The sequence below is a fragment of the Netta rufina genome (assembly GCF_964035555.1).
Source record: "Netta rufina genome assembly, chromosome: 2".
Lineage (NCBI taxonomy): Eukaryota > Metazoa > Chordata > Aves > Anseriformes > Anatidae > Netta > Netta rufina.
In genome coordinates, this window is record NC_140124.1 from 36,449,239 (window position 1) to 36,467,131 (window position 17,893).

General features: G+C 42.0%; 1 protein-coding gene across 1 annotated transcript in view; it reads left to right on the forward strand.

Moving 5' to 3' along the window:
• The window catches only part of CREB5 (cAMP responsive element binding protein 5), a 260,411-nt gene extending 245,901 nt beyond the window's left edge, over positions 1 to 14,510 (forward strand). The window contains exons 8-11 of the mRNA XM_084282029.1: positions 2,946 to 3,269; positions 8,310 to 8,537; positions 9,225 to 9,333; positions 10,321 to 14,510. Coding sequence (XP_084138155.1) covers positions 2,946 to 3,269; positions 8,310 to 8,537; positions 9,225 to 9,333; positions 10,321 to 10,484 — 825 coding nt within the window. The 3' untranslated portion in view covers positions 10,485 to 14,510. The remainder of the gene's footprint in view (positions 1 to 2,945; positions 3,270 to 8,309; positions 8,538 to 9,224; positions 9,334 to 10,320) is intronic.
• Positions 14,511 to 17,893: the final 3,383 nt, after the last annotated feature.

A 17,893-nucleotide genomic window follows, 5' to 3' on the forward strand; every position in this document is an offset into this window, starting at 1 on the left:
AAGTTAAAGAGATGCGAGGGCCGGGCGATCGCTGCTGCTGCGTTGGGATGGGATGAGGTAGATAGCTGGTTTCTTACCAGGACTCGGATCCAGGGCAGCTGGCCCACCCTCCCACTGGGAACAGTGAACAAGGAGCTTGTAAAATACACAGACCAAATGGAAATGACCCCTATTGACTGAAACCAGCTGCACGTCAGACCTCTCGCTGTCTCTCTTGATTTGCTATCTCAAATAAATGGATGTGGTAGAAGGGGCTACGGAAAGAAAACAAAATAATTTATTCTCCTTGAAGTCGTGCCATACTAATAAGCCACAGTTTTTACAGCTGAAAAAAAAAATGTTTATTCTCACATTAAGTTTTTCCCTCTTTTTTTTTTTTTTTTTTTGGCTTTGAAACTCTGCAGTTTAGAATACAACTTGCTGCAGTTCAGTTCCAAAGATTTTTGACAAATATAGCATTGATAGATTATGTTAGGTATTCATCGGTCATAAAACTGCTGTCCAGTGAGAACCTATTTTTGCATTGTGATTCAGAAAACAAAGTTACAATAGCTTTTGTTGGTGATTTGGTTTAGTGTTGTGTGGTGGCTCAGGCCCGTGAAAAAGGTTTTAACCAGTTTTGAAGAAGAATGATGTGCTGACTGACTCAGATGATTCATGTGGTGTTTTCTGTATTTTTCTGAATACACTTCTGGCTAACACCAGTTACTCTGAGCATTGTAAAGAGCTGCTTGCAATTACCAGGGTAGCACTTGAACTCAGAAATGTTAAGGATGACAGCTGCTGAAGTCCTCCATTTTATACCCAGGACAGGTTACTGCTGTTGATGGCAGATTGAGCTCATTTTGGACTTTAGAAGTAAATACTCAGCAGTAGGGTAAGAGGTATTTAACCTTGCTGCTATGGTTGCCTCGTTCTCTGTTTGAAAAGATTGTCAGGTTGTGACATGTGCTATAGTGTAGTAATAATTTGATAGGCTTTATGTGAGGAAATTTCTTAAGTCGGCAGTCTAGTTTTCCTTAATACAAACTGAAGCATGGATACGTCTTACAAAAGTATCTTTTCTTTTTTAAAGTCTTCTTCAGCCAATTGATCATTAGTGAAATGAGCTACCAGACTTGGATTAATGGATCTATTAGTATGCCTCACTGGAATGACCTTCATAAAGTCTGCAAAAATGTATGGGATACAAAAATTATGGGATTATATTTTGGATCAATCCTGTTTCCTTTTTTTTTTTTTTCCTTCTAAAACCTTTTCTATGATACTTTCATTTTCTTTCCTTTTTGTTGTTGTTGTTGTTGTTAAGAATTTGTTTCTTCCTCACTCACAGATGCACAAGTAGATCAGGGCAGCAGCTTTGAACGTAGGATCCTCTACCCATGGCCTTGCAGGGGTATTGCACAGACAGATGTTATTTCAATACAAATTAGATTGAAATTCTTGTATATAGGTTCTGAGTGTTCTGCCAGGTTCATTTTGCTTTAAAGACGAAACCAAAATGCAATTTGATCTGGTCATCACTCCTCCAACTGGCAAGACTTAGACACACGGGCTGTAGGATTTTCTGACTGTCATCTGTGACCCACAACACTTGCTATAGGGAAAAGCACACCTCTGTTTCTCATACTTTTTCTCGCTGGCTCTCCTGTAGAAGGCATCTCTTACTGATGAGCTGTCTGCTCGTCATTATATTGTCTGGTTGGATAATGAATTATGAGCTAGTTCATGGGTTATTCAAATCATGCTAGTCTGGCATCAAGTGATGCTGTGAACCTCCTTCCTTCCATTTTCTTCCTACCATTTTCTGCTGACTAATTGCTTGGACTGGTGAGAGTAAAGCAAGTGCATGTTGATTTCTTCAAAGTGAAAAGAAGTCTTGGGTAACTGCCTGGAAAGAATGAGCTACATTCAGCAAGACAGAGAATTATGGATGTGAAGGAGGTTTCTACAGACTTGAAAGAAGCCCTTCTCTTAGCTGACACCTATCAGGCACTAACTTTGGCATACTCCCCAAAAACACTGGTGATTTCAGTAATTTGAAGGGTAGGACTACATCAGCAAGGTGGCTGTATTCCAGTGTAATTCACAGCTTTGGGGTGGCTGTGCAAATGTGCTGAAAGGGAACTTTTTTTTTTCTTTTTTCTGTATTTCAGTTATCTATCACACAAGGACCCTATCCTGCAGTTCAGAACCTACCAACCTCCCCATTGCCATTTGGTGGTGTTTTGGTAAAAGTGAAAGAATCCCATCAGTATTAAGGAGAAAATTGCCCTAGTCAGGGCTCCAGGGCCCAACCCAGTACAAAACACGAGAACAGGGGTTGGCATGCAATAACACAGCAGATATTTGACCCTTTCAGCAAAGAAAGTGGATCAATTTGAGATAACCCTTACTATTTTCTTGTCTTTCTGATTTAAAACAACAACAGCAGCAAAAACAACCAAGCAGATTGGGTGCTAATACAACTGTAGAGCACTTTGAATTGGAAAACCACTTGTCAGTGCAATATATTTATCAATGTTTATTAAAATAAAATCTGTAGTAACAAGGAAGGGAACTAAGTATCAGACTTTGTTTCATCTTTATTTTCATCAGACCTTTCTTGGTCTGATACAAGCTTGATAAAGCTACTAAGCTGGCCAAACAGAAAAGAATGAAAGCCAGTTATTTCTCCTCAGCAGCACAGTAGGAAAAGTGCAACTGTTAAGTTTCAATTCAGATGTTTACATCTGTACATATTTACAGTGGAAAGCTAGATTAAAGCCCAAGAATATGTTCTTTCTCAAACTGAAATAAGATGCTTTTCATCAAGGGAACAACAGGAAAAAAAATAAATAAATCTCAAAACACAAGAGAAGGGACCATTTCCACACAGCAGAAATCTTCTGAATGCTCAGAACTTTGTGCATAAATGTTTAATTTTCTTCCTTGCTCTCTTCCAGAGATTGAAGGCAGCACTGACTCACCACCCTGCCGCCATGTCGAACGGGAATATGAACACCATGGGCCACATGATGGAAATGATGAGCTCGCGGCAGGACCAGACGCCACACCATCATATGCACTCACATCCTCATCAGCACCAGACACTGCCACCTCACCACTCCTACCCACACCAGCACCAGCATCCAGCACACCATCCTCATCCTCAGCCTCATCACCAGCAGAACCATCCCCACCACCACTCCCACTCGCACCTTCACGCACACCCAGCACATCACCAGACCTCGCCGCACCCACCCCTGCACTCGGGCGGACAAGCACAGGTAGACCTTCATGTCATGCTGCATCGCTGAGTTTTGCTGTTATGTGGAGTTAGAGCCTGCTGCCTCCATTGTTTCTTCTTGTACGCATGTCTTAATAGATACTAGCCCCTCCGGCTGCTCGTAAGTGCCTGCTACCGGTGGCAGGGAAGCACTATTCAGAAAACAGAGTGAAGCAACAGTTTATTCTGGTGCTTAATTTCCTAGATATTTCTAATATTTTACTTAATAAGGAGCTACATGTTTTTTATGTGCTCTGATCTCTGAAAATTGCCACGCATCCTTTTATGGATGAAGTACATTATGAAGATTAATGTATTATATATGTTGCTTAACGTGCTTGAACCTAAACTTCTCGGGCTAAGTTTTAAAGAGCTGTATGTGTGTGCCATCTACAGAAATGCATAGCACAATATTTAGTGAAGTAAACTGGCCCTGTGTATGCATACTCAAAGTAAGGAATGTGTGTGTGTGGTATGTAAAGAAATAACCTCACTGAACTCAATGACATATTTATTTCCTGTCAAAGTGGAGATAGCGATGATAGATTGTTTTAAGGTAAGATACACTGGCTTAGAGGAAAAGAAAAAGGGTTCCAGATCTTGTGAAGGGGATGGCAGCCCCCAGCTGTGGAATATGAGAGCAAGTCAGAATTAGGTAAGAGTGCAGGCAATAGTGGATACTGTGTCAGGAGAAAGAGACAATGAAGCCAGTCCAAGGAGAGAGATTTAAATCAGGAAGGGAAATCTGAATTGGATTCAGATGATAAGAGCTCAGTGAATGTCTCCATTGAATGAGATGGAGGTCTCCGTTTTTAGACCAGGTATATTGGCTTCAGCAATTTGGGAAATTCAGTATCTGAACTGAATGTTTCTTGAACTAACGAACTAGTGAACAAGGACTTCAGCGAGCATTTTTTAAGAGGAATTCTACTGATATTTAAAGTTTCTGCATCAGAGAGATCACACAAGAAAAACAGAACTCAGTGGCCAGTGAATGTAATGTGTCAGGTCTGGGGAGCAAATTTAAGGAGGACAAGTAGGTAGTGCACAGAATGAGGACAAAGAGCCAGCCGTAAGAAGTTCAGCCTGTGAAGTATTGTGTTGCTTGCAAATACCTTTCAGACAAGCTCTTAGAAAACATTAAAGAAAATGAGAGGATTTGGCTGACATCCCAGTGTCCCACAACATTAACTATTTACTAACATCTAGCTTTATTATTGCAGAGGCTGCAAGCACATGGGATTTCCCTAAAGCATTTGCTAATGTAAAATGAATTGTCAGCTTTAGAGAAACAGTCTAAATAAGAGAGCAGCAGACTCCCCTGTGAGAAGATGTCCAGAGCTTTCCTAAGTTTAGTTCAGTTTTTACTTTGTGAATTCAATTATTTTCCCATCTGTTAATGAGTTATTTTCCTTGGAGTTGTTTAAAAACTCCAATAAAAAGACATTATCTCATAACAGTGAAACCAAAAGTAAGCTGACGGCTGTCTAGGAGATCCATGAGAGAGTAAGGGTGAAGTTGTGCTTAGCACTTTGTGCGTGCAGTAGAGGAAGTCACTCAACCTCTCTGAGGCTTTTAAAATGAGGGTAATAGCAGTGACACCTCACCAAGGAGCTGGGAGGGTAAACATGTTAATGCATGTGGTGGAGTCCAATACCACAGTGTGGGGCACCACTGCTAAAACGTCCATATTTTCACTTACAGCAGGTGAGGAGAAAAAAAAACTCCCAGTTTTAAGAATGAGCCAATGACCTACAGCTGCCTTTCCTTCTTAATGTAGGTGTTGCTGAAGCTGTTTTTGAGTCGTTTTGGTTAGAACAGCCTAGGCTCCTTGTGCTTTGCATTCCCTGTTAGCTAGGTACCCCCAAAAGGCTTGCAGGCAGACACCAGGGCAGGTGGACTGACTGGCAGCCACAAAGCTATGCCAGATGCATCCTGGCGCCACGGAGTCTCTGGAGCAAGGCCCACACAGTAACATGAGCTTTTCAGGGCACACAGTGTCACTGGAGGCAATGGGCCCCACCAGGGATCAAGGAGGTCTTCACCTTGACCATAGGTGTAAGTGTCACCAAAAGGTTGTGAACAGGGGGTGACGGCTGATGAGGCTTAGTAGGACTCATAGGATCATCTGTTCCTTGTTGCATGTCTACTCCCATGGTGCAAAGACAATCATGATTTCTGAACAGATGCGTTAGTGGGGAGAGTGGAAGGGTTTGCTGCAAGAGGGAAACACAATAAATACATGGTTATTACTTTTTAAGCGCATCCATATTCTTCATGGTATTGACAGACTCCTCCAGAAGACATTAATTTCATGGTGCATTTTACTAATTATTAACCTCCTTATTCTCCTAAGCCAGATTCTTTGGTTCCAAGCTGCCTGCCAAGAGGCAGTATGGTCCACACTGCTGTGGGCCATTCGCTCCCGTGTCACAACTTTGTGTTATTTTACACCACACCCTTTTGTAATGTCAGTATTAATTTCACGCATTTCACATACCATTTCGGTACATGGGGAGACCAGTGCTTTGCTAGAATGAGTGAATGGGTATTAATTTTATGGTAAGTTGCAAAGAACAGAGAGGAACATTAGATCAAGGATAAAACTAGAAATGGCCTTCTAATACATTCTGTTCTGAGAAAGAGCTATTTTACCAAGTTGTAGTAGTGTTGCCTCAGCTACTATAGTCATTGTTGTGTAGGTCCCATTACTGTTTCTTCATATCAGACTTATCTATTAAAAATCAGCTAATCGTCCCCGTCCCATGTGACATTATTAGTGATGTAATGCCAGCCTTTCTAATTAATATCTGCCAGGGATGGAGGGAAGATTTTGTCATTGTTCTGAAAATACATGCTGACTGCCCAAACACTGACTGGTACCTTCTGAAAACAAACCGACTCACTACTTATACAGGAGAAAATGACCATAAGGAGGAAAAAAAATATATAATAATTCTATAGTCACCTTCTGCTGTCTGTGTAGCAGACAGGGAGAATTAAGAAACAAGACTTTTTAATGCTAGATGAAAAAGGAGAGAAATGGGATAAGGAAAGCTTTTGGTGTCCAGAAACATAAATAACAGATCTTTGAAGTCTGGAAAGGTGTTGTATGTGAGAAAATGAAAGCCCTTTGATGCTCTGTTGACATTAAAAGGGATCTCTGAGGCCTCTGCACTCAGACATATTGCTAAGGAGGTGGCGTGCTCGGCCCCAGTGGACAGGGAGCAGCTGGCATCCCTCGGCGGTGATCTCCTGCGGGCAGCCAGGGCATTGTGGCAGGGAAGGGAGCAGGCGGCTGCAGTGGAGGGACAACCCCAGTGTGGGCAGAAGGCTGGAGACTTTACCTGCAAACATAAGAACTTAATACACACAGAAATTTTAAGAATCAGGCAGAAAGCGTGGGGTGGCTAATTTATTTTTAGAAGCTTTTTAAAATTTTATTTCTTTCTTCTGCTCCTGCAAGGGAAATTCCCTGACTGTGCAACTGAAAGCTGAGAATAAATCTGGCTTCATGCAAAAAGCATTATCAGATGCACGGAATAATTACACATAAAATTGCCACTGTAATTGACACAAGTCAGCTGGGGGAGGGAACAAACAGTTCTCTTCTTCACAGCTTGTGTGGTGATTCTAGACAGAAAAGCGACCTTGCAAGACGATAGTATCATTTCAATTGAGACAGACAGATGTGTTAGGCAAACACGTGTTAATTGCTGCAGTTGAAATTCAGAACTCAGCCTGACAAAGCACTGAGTACGTCCACTCCCTATAGTCAAAAGGAAGCACCTTGAAGGTTTGGGCCTTTGCCAGAACAGCATTAATTTTGAGTCAACAATTTTGGTTTCCAGACTGTTCCAGACTCCGCTGGAGCAAAAGCGGCATGAGCAGCACCAGCTTCTCCAGCTGTGTGCCAGCCATCTGTCCTGAGCCCCAAGCAAAATCCAGAGCCCAGGGTCCCATGGCATGCGCACCATCGCAAGGCAGGAAAGTGGTCCAAAAGCTGGTGACTCCCCAGCGCCATTTGCTTCAGAAACACCGAGCGTTACGTCTGAGGCTCATTCCTGACTGGGATGCAGACATGTATTCCACCCACGGGGAGTCAGCTCAGACTGTTGGCTGTTGTCCCCATCATGAGCCTCTTCTGTAAGGGCACAGGCCAGTTGCTCTCAGCAGCAGGACTGATAATTTCCTTCACATGAAAAAGCATAAACACATATTTTTCCATATTTTCATAGCAGAGGGGATAGGACTGTTTTTTCACGTCTGCTGTCAAATAAATAATAAAATAATAAAAAGGAGTATAGCATCAAAAAGAGGTCAAAGGGAAATGGCTGAAAAGGGGGATATGGTAGTACCTACATGTACTGCAGGGATACCAGCCACCCTTCAAAACCCAAGTTTGAATTTAGCTCCCTAAATCCTTTCTTCTGACTCCATCTCATGGACACCAAGGTCTCCTGGCTCCACCATCCACTCCTGTAGCCTCCAGAGTGCCCTCAGACATGAAAAGTGTTTGTAGCTCCCATCTCCAGAGGTTTTGAAGTATGAGAATGGAGGTGGAAGAGCATGTGAAATAGAAATGTCCCAAAATTTTGGAAGCAATTACAAAAAAAAGAGAGAGAGAGAGAAAAAAAAAAAAAAAAAAAAAAAAAGAGAGAGAGAGACAGAAATAAGGCCCCTACAGTCTTCTGCTTTGATTAAAAGAGCTGCTGAGAGAAACTTGACGTTTCAGCTTTGAAATAGGTGGTGGCAGAGAAAGTACCTAAGTGACATGTTTTTAATAACTAACCGTAAGGGGAAAAATATTTTCCCTACTAATATGCAGAGAATCATTTCAAAAAATCTCCCCTTTGGCCAGTGCAACTCGTTGCCAGCAGCTAACAGCGGTGGCATCTGGCGGCGTCTTTCAAGGCATGCCTTTCCCAGCCCTTGCCAGGAAGCCCGCCGTCCCACATGGGAGATGCCTCTCTTCCCTCCAGCATCGCTCCCTCCACCTCTCCCCACACCTCAGCACCATGTCCGACCTCTCCCCCGCCAGGTTTCGCCAGCGGCGCAGCAGATGCAGCCCACGCAGACGATACAGCCGCCGCAGCCCACCGGAGGCCGCCGGAGGAGGGTGGTGGATGAAGACCCAGATGAAAGGAGGCGGAAATTTCTGGAGAGGAACCGAGCCGCTGCCACGCGCTGCAGACAGAAGAGGAAGGTCTGGGTGATGTCACTGGAAAAGAAAGCAGAAGAACTCACCCAGACAAACATGCAGCTTCAGGTGCGAGCTACTGTCTGCGCCCCCGAGGACACAGAGGCCCTCTTTATGCTCGGTGCTACCCCGGCACAGCCAGCGCAGCGCGGGGCTGCAGGCACAATCAGAGTCGGTTAACGGAGGTGTCTGTGCTTCAATTAGGGGAGTAATTTCATTTTAGCAGGATAAGCCAGGAAAAGCTGTCTTGGGACTTAGAAGCCTTCACTAGACAGAGTTGTATTTATTTTCTTTTCTTGTCACTGCATTTTTTTTTATTTTTTTTATTTTTTTTATTTTTTTAAGTGCCATTAACTCAGCTGTAAAAGACTTCTTCAGAGCAGGGCATGTAGTTAAGCCCTAACTCCAAGGTGGTGAGATGGGAGTGTAAATAGATGGGAAGAGGATGGATGTAACTATGACAATAAAAGCATGCTGAGCAGGAATGGTGCCCTTCTGATGATGGGCACAGAAGTTAGTTCACATGTCAGCTTACGGCTTCAAGTCTGGAAGCCAAGCTGCCCTCAGAAGGAGTTCTAACATATTGTCAAGGGTAAACATTACCATAAACCCAGCTACGGGCACTGATTATGTCAGTGCCATTTTTGCCCCATTCTTACAATGTTGTAGAGTAGTTTCTGTGTTCTTGGATTTAAACTTTGCTTAACAGCGCATTTTAAGCTTTGTGGCAAACCCAACTCTCTATTTCTTTTCTAGAACGAGGTCTCCATGCTGAAAAATGAGGTAGCACAGCTGAAACAGTTGTTGTTAACGCATAAAGACTGTCCGATAACAGCCATGCAGAAAGAATCACAAGGATATCTAAGTAAGTAGCTGGTATGTTTGCACTGTCTCCACACCACGCGCAGGAAAACACAGTTTCTAGCTCTTCCCTCCAGAACCCCTTCTTGGCCATATATTATCACTTGAGCCTCTCTTCTCAAACATCATCCGAGCCATCCCATCTCCTGCCCCTATTTAATCAGCCCTGCTTAAAAACCAAAAAGCCATGGTTTGCATCCAGCACAGCACCGCTGGTCCCCCCCCGTCCCTCCACCCTGCACGGCGATGCACATGGATGGACACTGGCTCCCATGCGGAGGATCCCCGTTGAACCCAGAGCTCCAGACCTGCAAGAGTCCTCCTGGGCACAGCGCTGCCAGCACATTAAAATAACTCTCCAAAGGAAGGTTGTAAAGGAAAGCATTACAGCCCCCTCCAGCGAAAATAGTACTGTGCTCTGACAGTGGCGCAGACCAGGCTCGGCGCAGGTTTTCAAGGTTTGTTCTTTTTTGACTCTTAACTTGTGTATTTTTTTTTTAATCGCGCCTAATGGAGACATTGAACTGATTATGTCTAGCTGATGCATTTTACAAGTATGGTAATTTATGGACAAATTCTTTGCTTGGCTCTGGAGTGGCTCAGAAGAGCCTTGGGGTTAATATTTGCTAGATTGCAACATTTTCTTAAAATAGAGCCCTTTTCTATCTCCTCTACATCACTACGCATCTGGCTTTTTAACAGTACTCAAAGAAAAAATATGTAATTGCATTACATGCCTATCAACTGTTGCTTGAATTAGATTTTCTGTGATGCAGTGCACTGCACTGCAATTTTGATTTCTGCTGGAGCAAATAAAGCATTTAAGCATCCCAACACTAGTTTTATAAATCTTAAGATATCGGAATTTTCTCCTGGCGTTGGTTTTATAGTCATTAAGGCACTGGAGTTTTTCCAAGGTCCCAGCTCCTGAAGCCAGGTGAATATCAGATCGTTGAATGTGTGTTGTCTCTGTCCCTCACGCCCTGCCCAGGTCCCGAGAGCAGTCCTCCTGCAAGCCCGGTCCCAGCGTGCTCCCAGCAGCAAGTCATCCAGCACAACACCATCACGACCTCCTCCTCTGTCAGCGACGTTGTGGGAAGCTCCACTCTCACCCAGCTCGCCAGCCACAGAACAGACATCAACCCAATCCTTTAAAACTGGTTGATCAGAAACTGCTAGGGGAGTGTGGAAGCGTATCAAAGCATCCTCTGTGCTAAGGACATTTTTGACCGTAACACAAGCCTGGAAGATTCCTCAGTTCTTGAAAGACTCTGGCTTTCATTTTTATAGTTATTAAAATGTCTTTTATACTTAGTTACATAAAAGGGAGTTATGCAATTAATATGCTATCAGCTTGAGAAATGCTTTGGTGCTTTCTCCAGTTTTTTTGGTACCAGTTACTTGTTTATAAACCTAACTGTCTATGTACATAGTCACGTTTCCTTCTCACCAATCTAGCCTGAAGCCTCAGAAATACGGAGTTGTGTTAAACTGCAGCTTGTTAGCCAATGTGAGGCATGAAAAGTATTAAACAGAGTCATATGTAGGTAACTAGGAGTAATTAGGCTATAAATATAGAGAGAGGGCATCTGCTGACAGCATCATAAAAAATGAGTTAGCGTTGTGCTATCACCAGAACCCTGTCTTGTATTCAGAGCCTCTTTCAATGTGGTTACGTAGCTATGTGGCTATCAGAACAAAACCAAGCCCAAATACTGTGCCCTTTTGTCCAGTTTTCCTCCCCACCTCTCTCTCTCACCCTGCCCTTTTTGTCCTTACATTATTCTCACATCTTCCTCCTCCCTTCCCAAGCCCTCTGTCCTTTTCTTTGCCAAACTTTTTCCTGCTTTTTTTTCTCTCCAAGACATCCTCACTTCCACCTCTTCCCCTTCTCTCCCCCCACCCCTGGAGAACAGGAATGAACAAGCAAAAACTTCAAGCCCCCTAAAAACCGCCAGCAAGGCTGCTGCTTTCACTAGCTCTTCACCCGCAGCTGGGCTGTGCTGAGCATTTCTTTTTTAAAAAATACAAATGCTCCTGATTTAGTGCTTTTAATAAACAGGGAAAGGCGAAAGCAGTGCAGTCACAGGTGAAGCAGGATTGAGAGCCAGCTGTGTTGACGCTAGGAGCCGTGTAAGTTGCTGAGGTAAATGGCTGTGGCACAGTGCAGGCATAGCAAGTAACACCTGAGAATTACAGCAAGTTGTTGGTTTTTTTTTTTGCACTGCCAGTCGTTAACATAGCAAATCTGTGTAGTATATAATAATTCAGGAAAGTTCTGTTCCCTAACTTGCTTACATTGTTCTAGCACCAAAAGCTAACAGCCTCAGATTTCATGGGCTATAAATGAAAAATAAATCAGTGTAACCATTCTGACCAGTTGGAAAAATGCCATTTTTAATTACCAGGGAAAGTCCCGCTCTCTGCAGGCATCCCTTTAGATGTACATGGACTTGTCCTGAGCTGGCAGACATCAGTGGAGCTTCACTGACTTTAATGGCACTTATGCCAGTTTATAGCGGGTAAGGAATTGTCTCATAATGACGCTAATTTTTTTTTTTTTTATAAAGCACGCAGCCGCTAAGAAGTGCTGCAAGAACGGCAAATTCCACTGTGCTCGCTGGATAAAATTCAGTCCTGCAAAGAGGGTCTGTAAAGGGGCTTTATGCCACAATTAAGGGTTTTGTTTGGACTATGCGCTTGCCCCTCAGCACAACGGATTTGCATCCCAGAGTAGTAGCAGTGATTGATGGGAAAATCAGAGGGAGATGATGCCAGTTAATTATGCTGCCTTTCAATATCCTGGGACCTGGTTTTGCTCTCATGGCTGGCAGCGGCAACACCTCCTTCGTCTGCCTCGGGGAGCAGGCTCTGAGTTGGCGATGAGCGTTCAAACATTTCAAACTGCATCTTTAATAGCAAAAGCTAATTCATGCTATTCCTGGCAAATGTTCCAGTCCTGAACACGCTTTGTTCTGAAGCGAGGTTCTTGTCCTCAGCCGCTGTTTCTTGGGTTTGAGAGGAGTCGTGGGTTTTATGTAGCGGGGTGACTCTTCTCCGTGTGGGAAGGAGAGCTCAACAAGTGAAGTGGGAGGCACTGTCAGAATCAGGGCCCTCGTGGAAGGAAAGGCAAAATTCTGAGGATCATATGTTTCTGAATTAGTTCTTCTCTTGGTAACTGACTTTTTATCAGTATTCTTGAACAGCTCTCTTTCCATTTATGCAAATACATTCAAAAGAAGATTTTTAATGTACAGTGTAAATCTTGACTTGATTATATAGTCTAAGAACCAAAAAAAAAGTTACGAAAAAATACAAATGTAAAGGATTTTCTATTATATTTTAGACAAACATATACTTTTAAAGTGTTTTAAATACTGAATCTATAATTTTTTTTAACCTCCAGTTGTAATAGCTAAATGGTCTTGCTTCATCATGGCTCCCAAAGGAACTTTTTTCAAATATGCAGTTGAGCAAAATGTTCCAGCTGAGTATCCACGATGTAAAAACAACAAAATAAGCCTTTCCCCTGTGTCTGAATTTCATCATTCGCTGTGAAAAATAAATGCTATCACAGGGTTAATTTAAAAAAACTTTCCCTCTATATGGGTAGCACTTAAGTACATTAAAAAGTAAAAATCAAAGTTGTTGATAATATTAGAATACCCAGTTGAGCTACACTGCACTAGAATTACAGTTTAGCTTCATTTTATTCACTCTCCTCAATTAAAATATTTAGCTGTTAAACTGAAAGCCTCTACATTAAAAAGGGAAAAAAAAAGAAAAAAAAAAAAGAAAAAAAAGAAAAATACAAAAACCTTGCCTAAGTTTTGTTAAATTCAGCAACTTGACAGTTTGACTGATGTGTATTATATATAGCTCAATTATTTCTTTTTTTAATGCTAACTAGGCAAGCCAACCACACATGTTGGCCTAAATGTGTAATTACAATGAAATGTCTCCTCTCTATACTATTGGCCTTTAGGTATAATCATTGCTAGTGATGTGGAAATAAGTAAAGGATGAAAAGCTATTTGCTATTGCTTCTTGTAACTCTGTCGCAGGTTCACAGGCCAAGACAACATGCAGCATATTTATATTAGCTCTATCGGTAAAAGGACCAACCCTGCCAGGCACCTTATATCGCTCACCAGATTCACTTCCACGTGAAAATACTCTTGTTTTCCAGGGGAGGGGTCTTGCAGCCTTTCCTCAAGCCGCCGGTCCGGCCGTGGACCGAGCAAAGGCCGCAGGAGAAGCCCCTGCCCCTCGGCCCCCCGGGACCGGCCTTCTGCGGGCGCTGGTGGAAGCGGCCTGCTTCTGAGCACGTCACTCGCCATGCACTTACTGCGATCTTTCATTCGAGGAGAAATCCTGCTTTCCCACCAGCTGCTACTGGAGGCTGACACACTTTTCTCTCAAGTCCAACCCGTTGGTGGGCTCCGTGCCCCGTCCCAACGCCGGTGGACTTCTTGCAGAGCTTCCCTGGCCGGCTTTGCTCAGTGCTGTCAGGGCTTTGCCAGGAGGAAGCCTCCCCATGTCACAGATAACTCCTCTGGAGGGCATCTCTCGTTGCGTGACAGCCGAAGTATGTTGGAAATCTCAGCCACGGACAATTGCAATACTTGTATCAGAAAGAAACTATGCTGTGATCCGGCTCCTTCTCCCCCAGCCCCTTCCCCGGGTCAACTTATGCAAGCCATATTCATAACACTGCCTGTGGGAGACAAGTAGTTTGTGTGCTATCATGGTGTGTTTTATAAGGACGATGAGGATGATTTGTGGAGAATTTTGTGCTGTTTGAAGTTAATTCCTGCTACGAAGCTAAATGTATGCTGCCCATGTTCTGAATAGTGGAAAGTCAATGGTTCAGTGCCTCAGTGCGTGTGGATTTCGTGTGTTAACTGACTCCGTCCTGTTAACTAACAAGCCAGCTATAACTGTTGTTAAATGCCCAACTTTTGAGGATTCATATTTTTTTAAGCAACAATATTTAGTGTTTAAAACTAGCCTTTTAGTTTAGGCAAAATGTGCTTTTTAGCAGCTAATACCTTTTTTAAAAAAAAAGCGTATAGAGTGAATTTATGAAAATTCATGAGGACCAAAGCAATTTTAAAACAGGAATCTATTAATTTAGTAATCACATAGAATTTTATAAAGTATTTATTAATAAATGTTATTTTAACACATTCCATTTGAACAGTATTCTTGTACAGAATCTGTTTCCTTTCTTTCTTTTTTTTTCTTTTTTTTTTTTTTTTTTAAGTTACAATATTAGTTTTGCAATAAACTACTCTAGGTGTGTGTGCATCTTAATCCTTCAGGGTCTCAAGCAGAAGTCATCCATCTAAGATGGAAAAGTTTGCTGAGGTCAGTTGTACAGAAATTCCTAGAATTAAATGTTTTCCTTAAAGCAGCATCTGCTTTTTTTTTTTTTTTTTTTTTTAGTAGAAACAAAACAAATTATGAACCTTTAGTTGTTTCCTTTGTATTGGAAAATGTGCTCTCTCGTTTTAGAAAGCATGGGTCAACATATATATAACTGGAAAGCTTGTCTTTTTTTTCTCTCTCTCTTTTTTTTTTTTTTTTGGCTGATTACATACATCACCACAGAAGATCTAACCCCATTGTTGTTTCTTTTCTAATATCACATAGTGAGTTGCACTATACTGCCTTATCATTGCCTCTTCTGTCCTCTTACTAAACAGTGTTCCTTAGACGTAGACCATTGAAACTCCATTATACATCAGATAAAATTACTGGAGGGGGAAGAAGAAAAAAAGATTGATCTATAGACATAAAAACTAAACTGTGCCTATAAAACAAAACCAGTTACAACTAATTAGTATCTTACTTCTACATTTCAATTATTTATATTATTTTAAAATTGCACTTTAGCTCTCACTCTCTTTCTTGCTCTCCCTTGTTGAATCATTTATAATTCTCTTGTAAAACATTTGCACCAGATACATTTATATGCTTTCACTGGTGGCATATCTACAACTTGTCTCTCACACCTGCCCGAACGGAGAAGCTGAGAACAGCCAGTCTGCAGTGTGACTTAGACTTTACACCCTCTTCATGATAGCATATAAATGTTTTATTATGCAAAGTGTGTGAGGCAGCATCTAAGCTACATTTATAATCTCTCATCCTGAGAACCAAAGTGTCCTGTATAGCGTAAGGTCAGGAGACTGGCTCTGTTGTGCATGATAATGCACTTTGACTGTTGTCCAACCCACAGTAGCTGCAAAGCTGCAGTGATAACAGTGGCCATACTATGTATTAGAAGTTTAAATCAATAAAATATGTTGCCTTATAACTTGACTAGGGACAGCACCTTTAAAAAAATAAAAAAGAAAGAAAGAAAAGAAAAAGAAAAGAGACTAAAAACTTCTAAGGACAAACAAAAGCAATAAAATTTCAAGCGATCTGAACACCAAATATATATATATATATCACTTTTTCATTTCTGAAATAATCATGTTATTGCAAAGACAAAATAGACTGTTTACATCGATAACCTCTGTTTTTTTTTTTTTTTTTTTTTTTTTTTTTTTTCCAGAGCTTCCAGTTATCTCAGTTTTATCAGTGGCTTTACACTAAATTGCTTACTGTTACTGGCTTTCCATAGCTTTCAGAACTACTTTATAGCAAATGTTAAAACTCTGTGAGGCCAAAAATGTCAGTGTTCACACACACTCACAAAAAAGATTGATTCTCTAAATGGAAATGTGATCCTTTCCCAGGCTCTCCTTGGAGTGGAATCAATAATTGCAGCCCGCTATATTTAGACTGATGTGTAATACCTGGTATTCAGGATATCCAGTTCTATATTTATGCAAAATAAATGCTACTTATGCTGTTTCCCTGGGTGGAACTGTTCCCGACCCCCACACACATAACAGCATGCCAGCTTGTAAGACTATTAGACCCAAATCTCTTTTTGACTAAAATCTGTGCAACAGCCTTCTGAATGAAGACTGGAAACTCATTCTGCCTGTACAGCAACTGCAGCAGTGTCAGGAAACAAGGGAGGGGGGGTGATAGGGCATCTGAAGGGAAATGTTTTCCTTGCTGGAATCTAGGAAATTCCAGATACATTTTTCCCCCCACCCATAGGAGCTGAGGTTGCAAAGAGATCCCTGTCAGAGACAACCTTTGCCATGCTTCCAAAAGACAACACATTTTGCATGAGAGGTGTGCTCGCTCTTCAGAGTAAGAATAATCGCCACTGAGAGTTTTGCCAAGGACTTTATAATCTGGACTCAAGTGTTTCCCAGCCCATGTTCGTGAGCTCTGTACTTTTCTCTATAACAGCTCATTTTAAACACTGGGTAGCAATCATCCATGAAAATCGCTTTTTTGGAATATTGTCATTGTCCTGGTTTTAAGAAACTTTTAGCACTGCTTGGAGTAAGCCTAAACTATCGAAGTTTATATATAAATATATATATATTATATTAAAAAAGGTGCTGTCACAGTAAGTTTTGGGCTTGAGGTTGTTTGTATTGTATGCAAAGGTTTTGTGTTTGTTTGTCTGTTTGTTTTATTCTGTAAAGCAACCACCTTCCTTACTGGAGGGAGATAATTTTTTTTTATTATTTTTTTTTTTGGTACATAAGTGTAAATACTTGCTGCAGCATTTAATATGTTTAATTTTATGTTAAGCTTTTTGTTGCATTGTGAACCCATTATTGTTGCAAATGGACAATGAGTTCATTGAGACTGTTCAACTAGGTCAGATTTTTACATCTCTTTCTAGCTAGAAGAGACAGGATTTTTGTGCATTTGTACAAATGTTAATAATATCACCGCAATTCCAATATAATAAAGCACTCAAATACAAATAATTCCAGTAGTTTGACTGTGTCTATACCCCAGACATTTTACAAGACAGATGACTCCTACAAGCTGCTCATCAGTGATTTCTTTTCTTAGATGGTATCCAGCAGCTCATACCTGCTTTGTGCTTGGCTGGCTGCATGTGGACCTGAAAACCCTCATCTCCCCCCAAAATGGTGGAGATGAGCCCATGGTGCTGGGCAGAAGCCCGTGTGACTGCAGGACCAAGCTGACCTTGCAGACCACCCCTGCACGGGTCCACCATGTGCCCACCAAGGAGACCCAGTGCTTTGCAGGAGCGAGGTCTCTGAAGGTCTTCCAAGCATGGAGGCTGCGAAGCCTCAAACTAAAAGGCTTACGTGGTGGATCCTAACCCGGGGCCTCCGCGTAAGGATGAGACAAGCTGTTATTTTACTTTTCCTTGCAGCTGGAGTGTGCTTATATCAAAATACACTCTATGCTTGTTATCCCGCCAACCTCGCTTCTTGCCAAAAGCTGCCTGGAAATGGATTTCCTGCTGGGCTAATTAGCTCTAATTGTGATGCCCCTGTTATCTTGCCAGCCTCATTTCTCACTATAAATTGGTCCAATACAGACCTTGGCACAACAATGTATAAACCGCAGTCTCAAGCTCGTCAGGACGAACCCATCCTTAGGTTCATGTGATGGTGCTGGAGGTCCCGGGGTGATGGCCCGACCTGGCGAGGCTCACGGCCTGT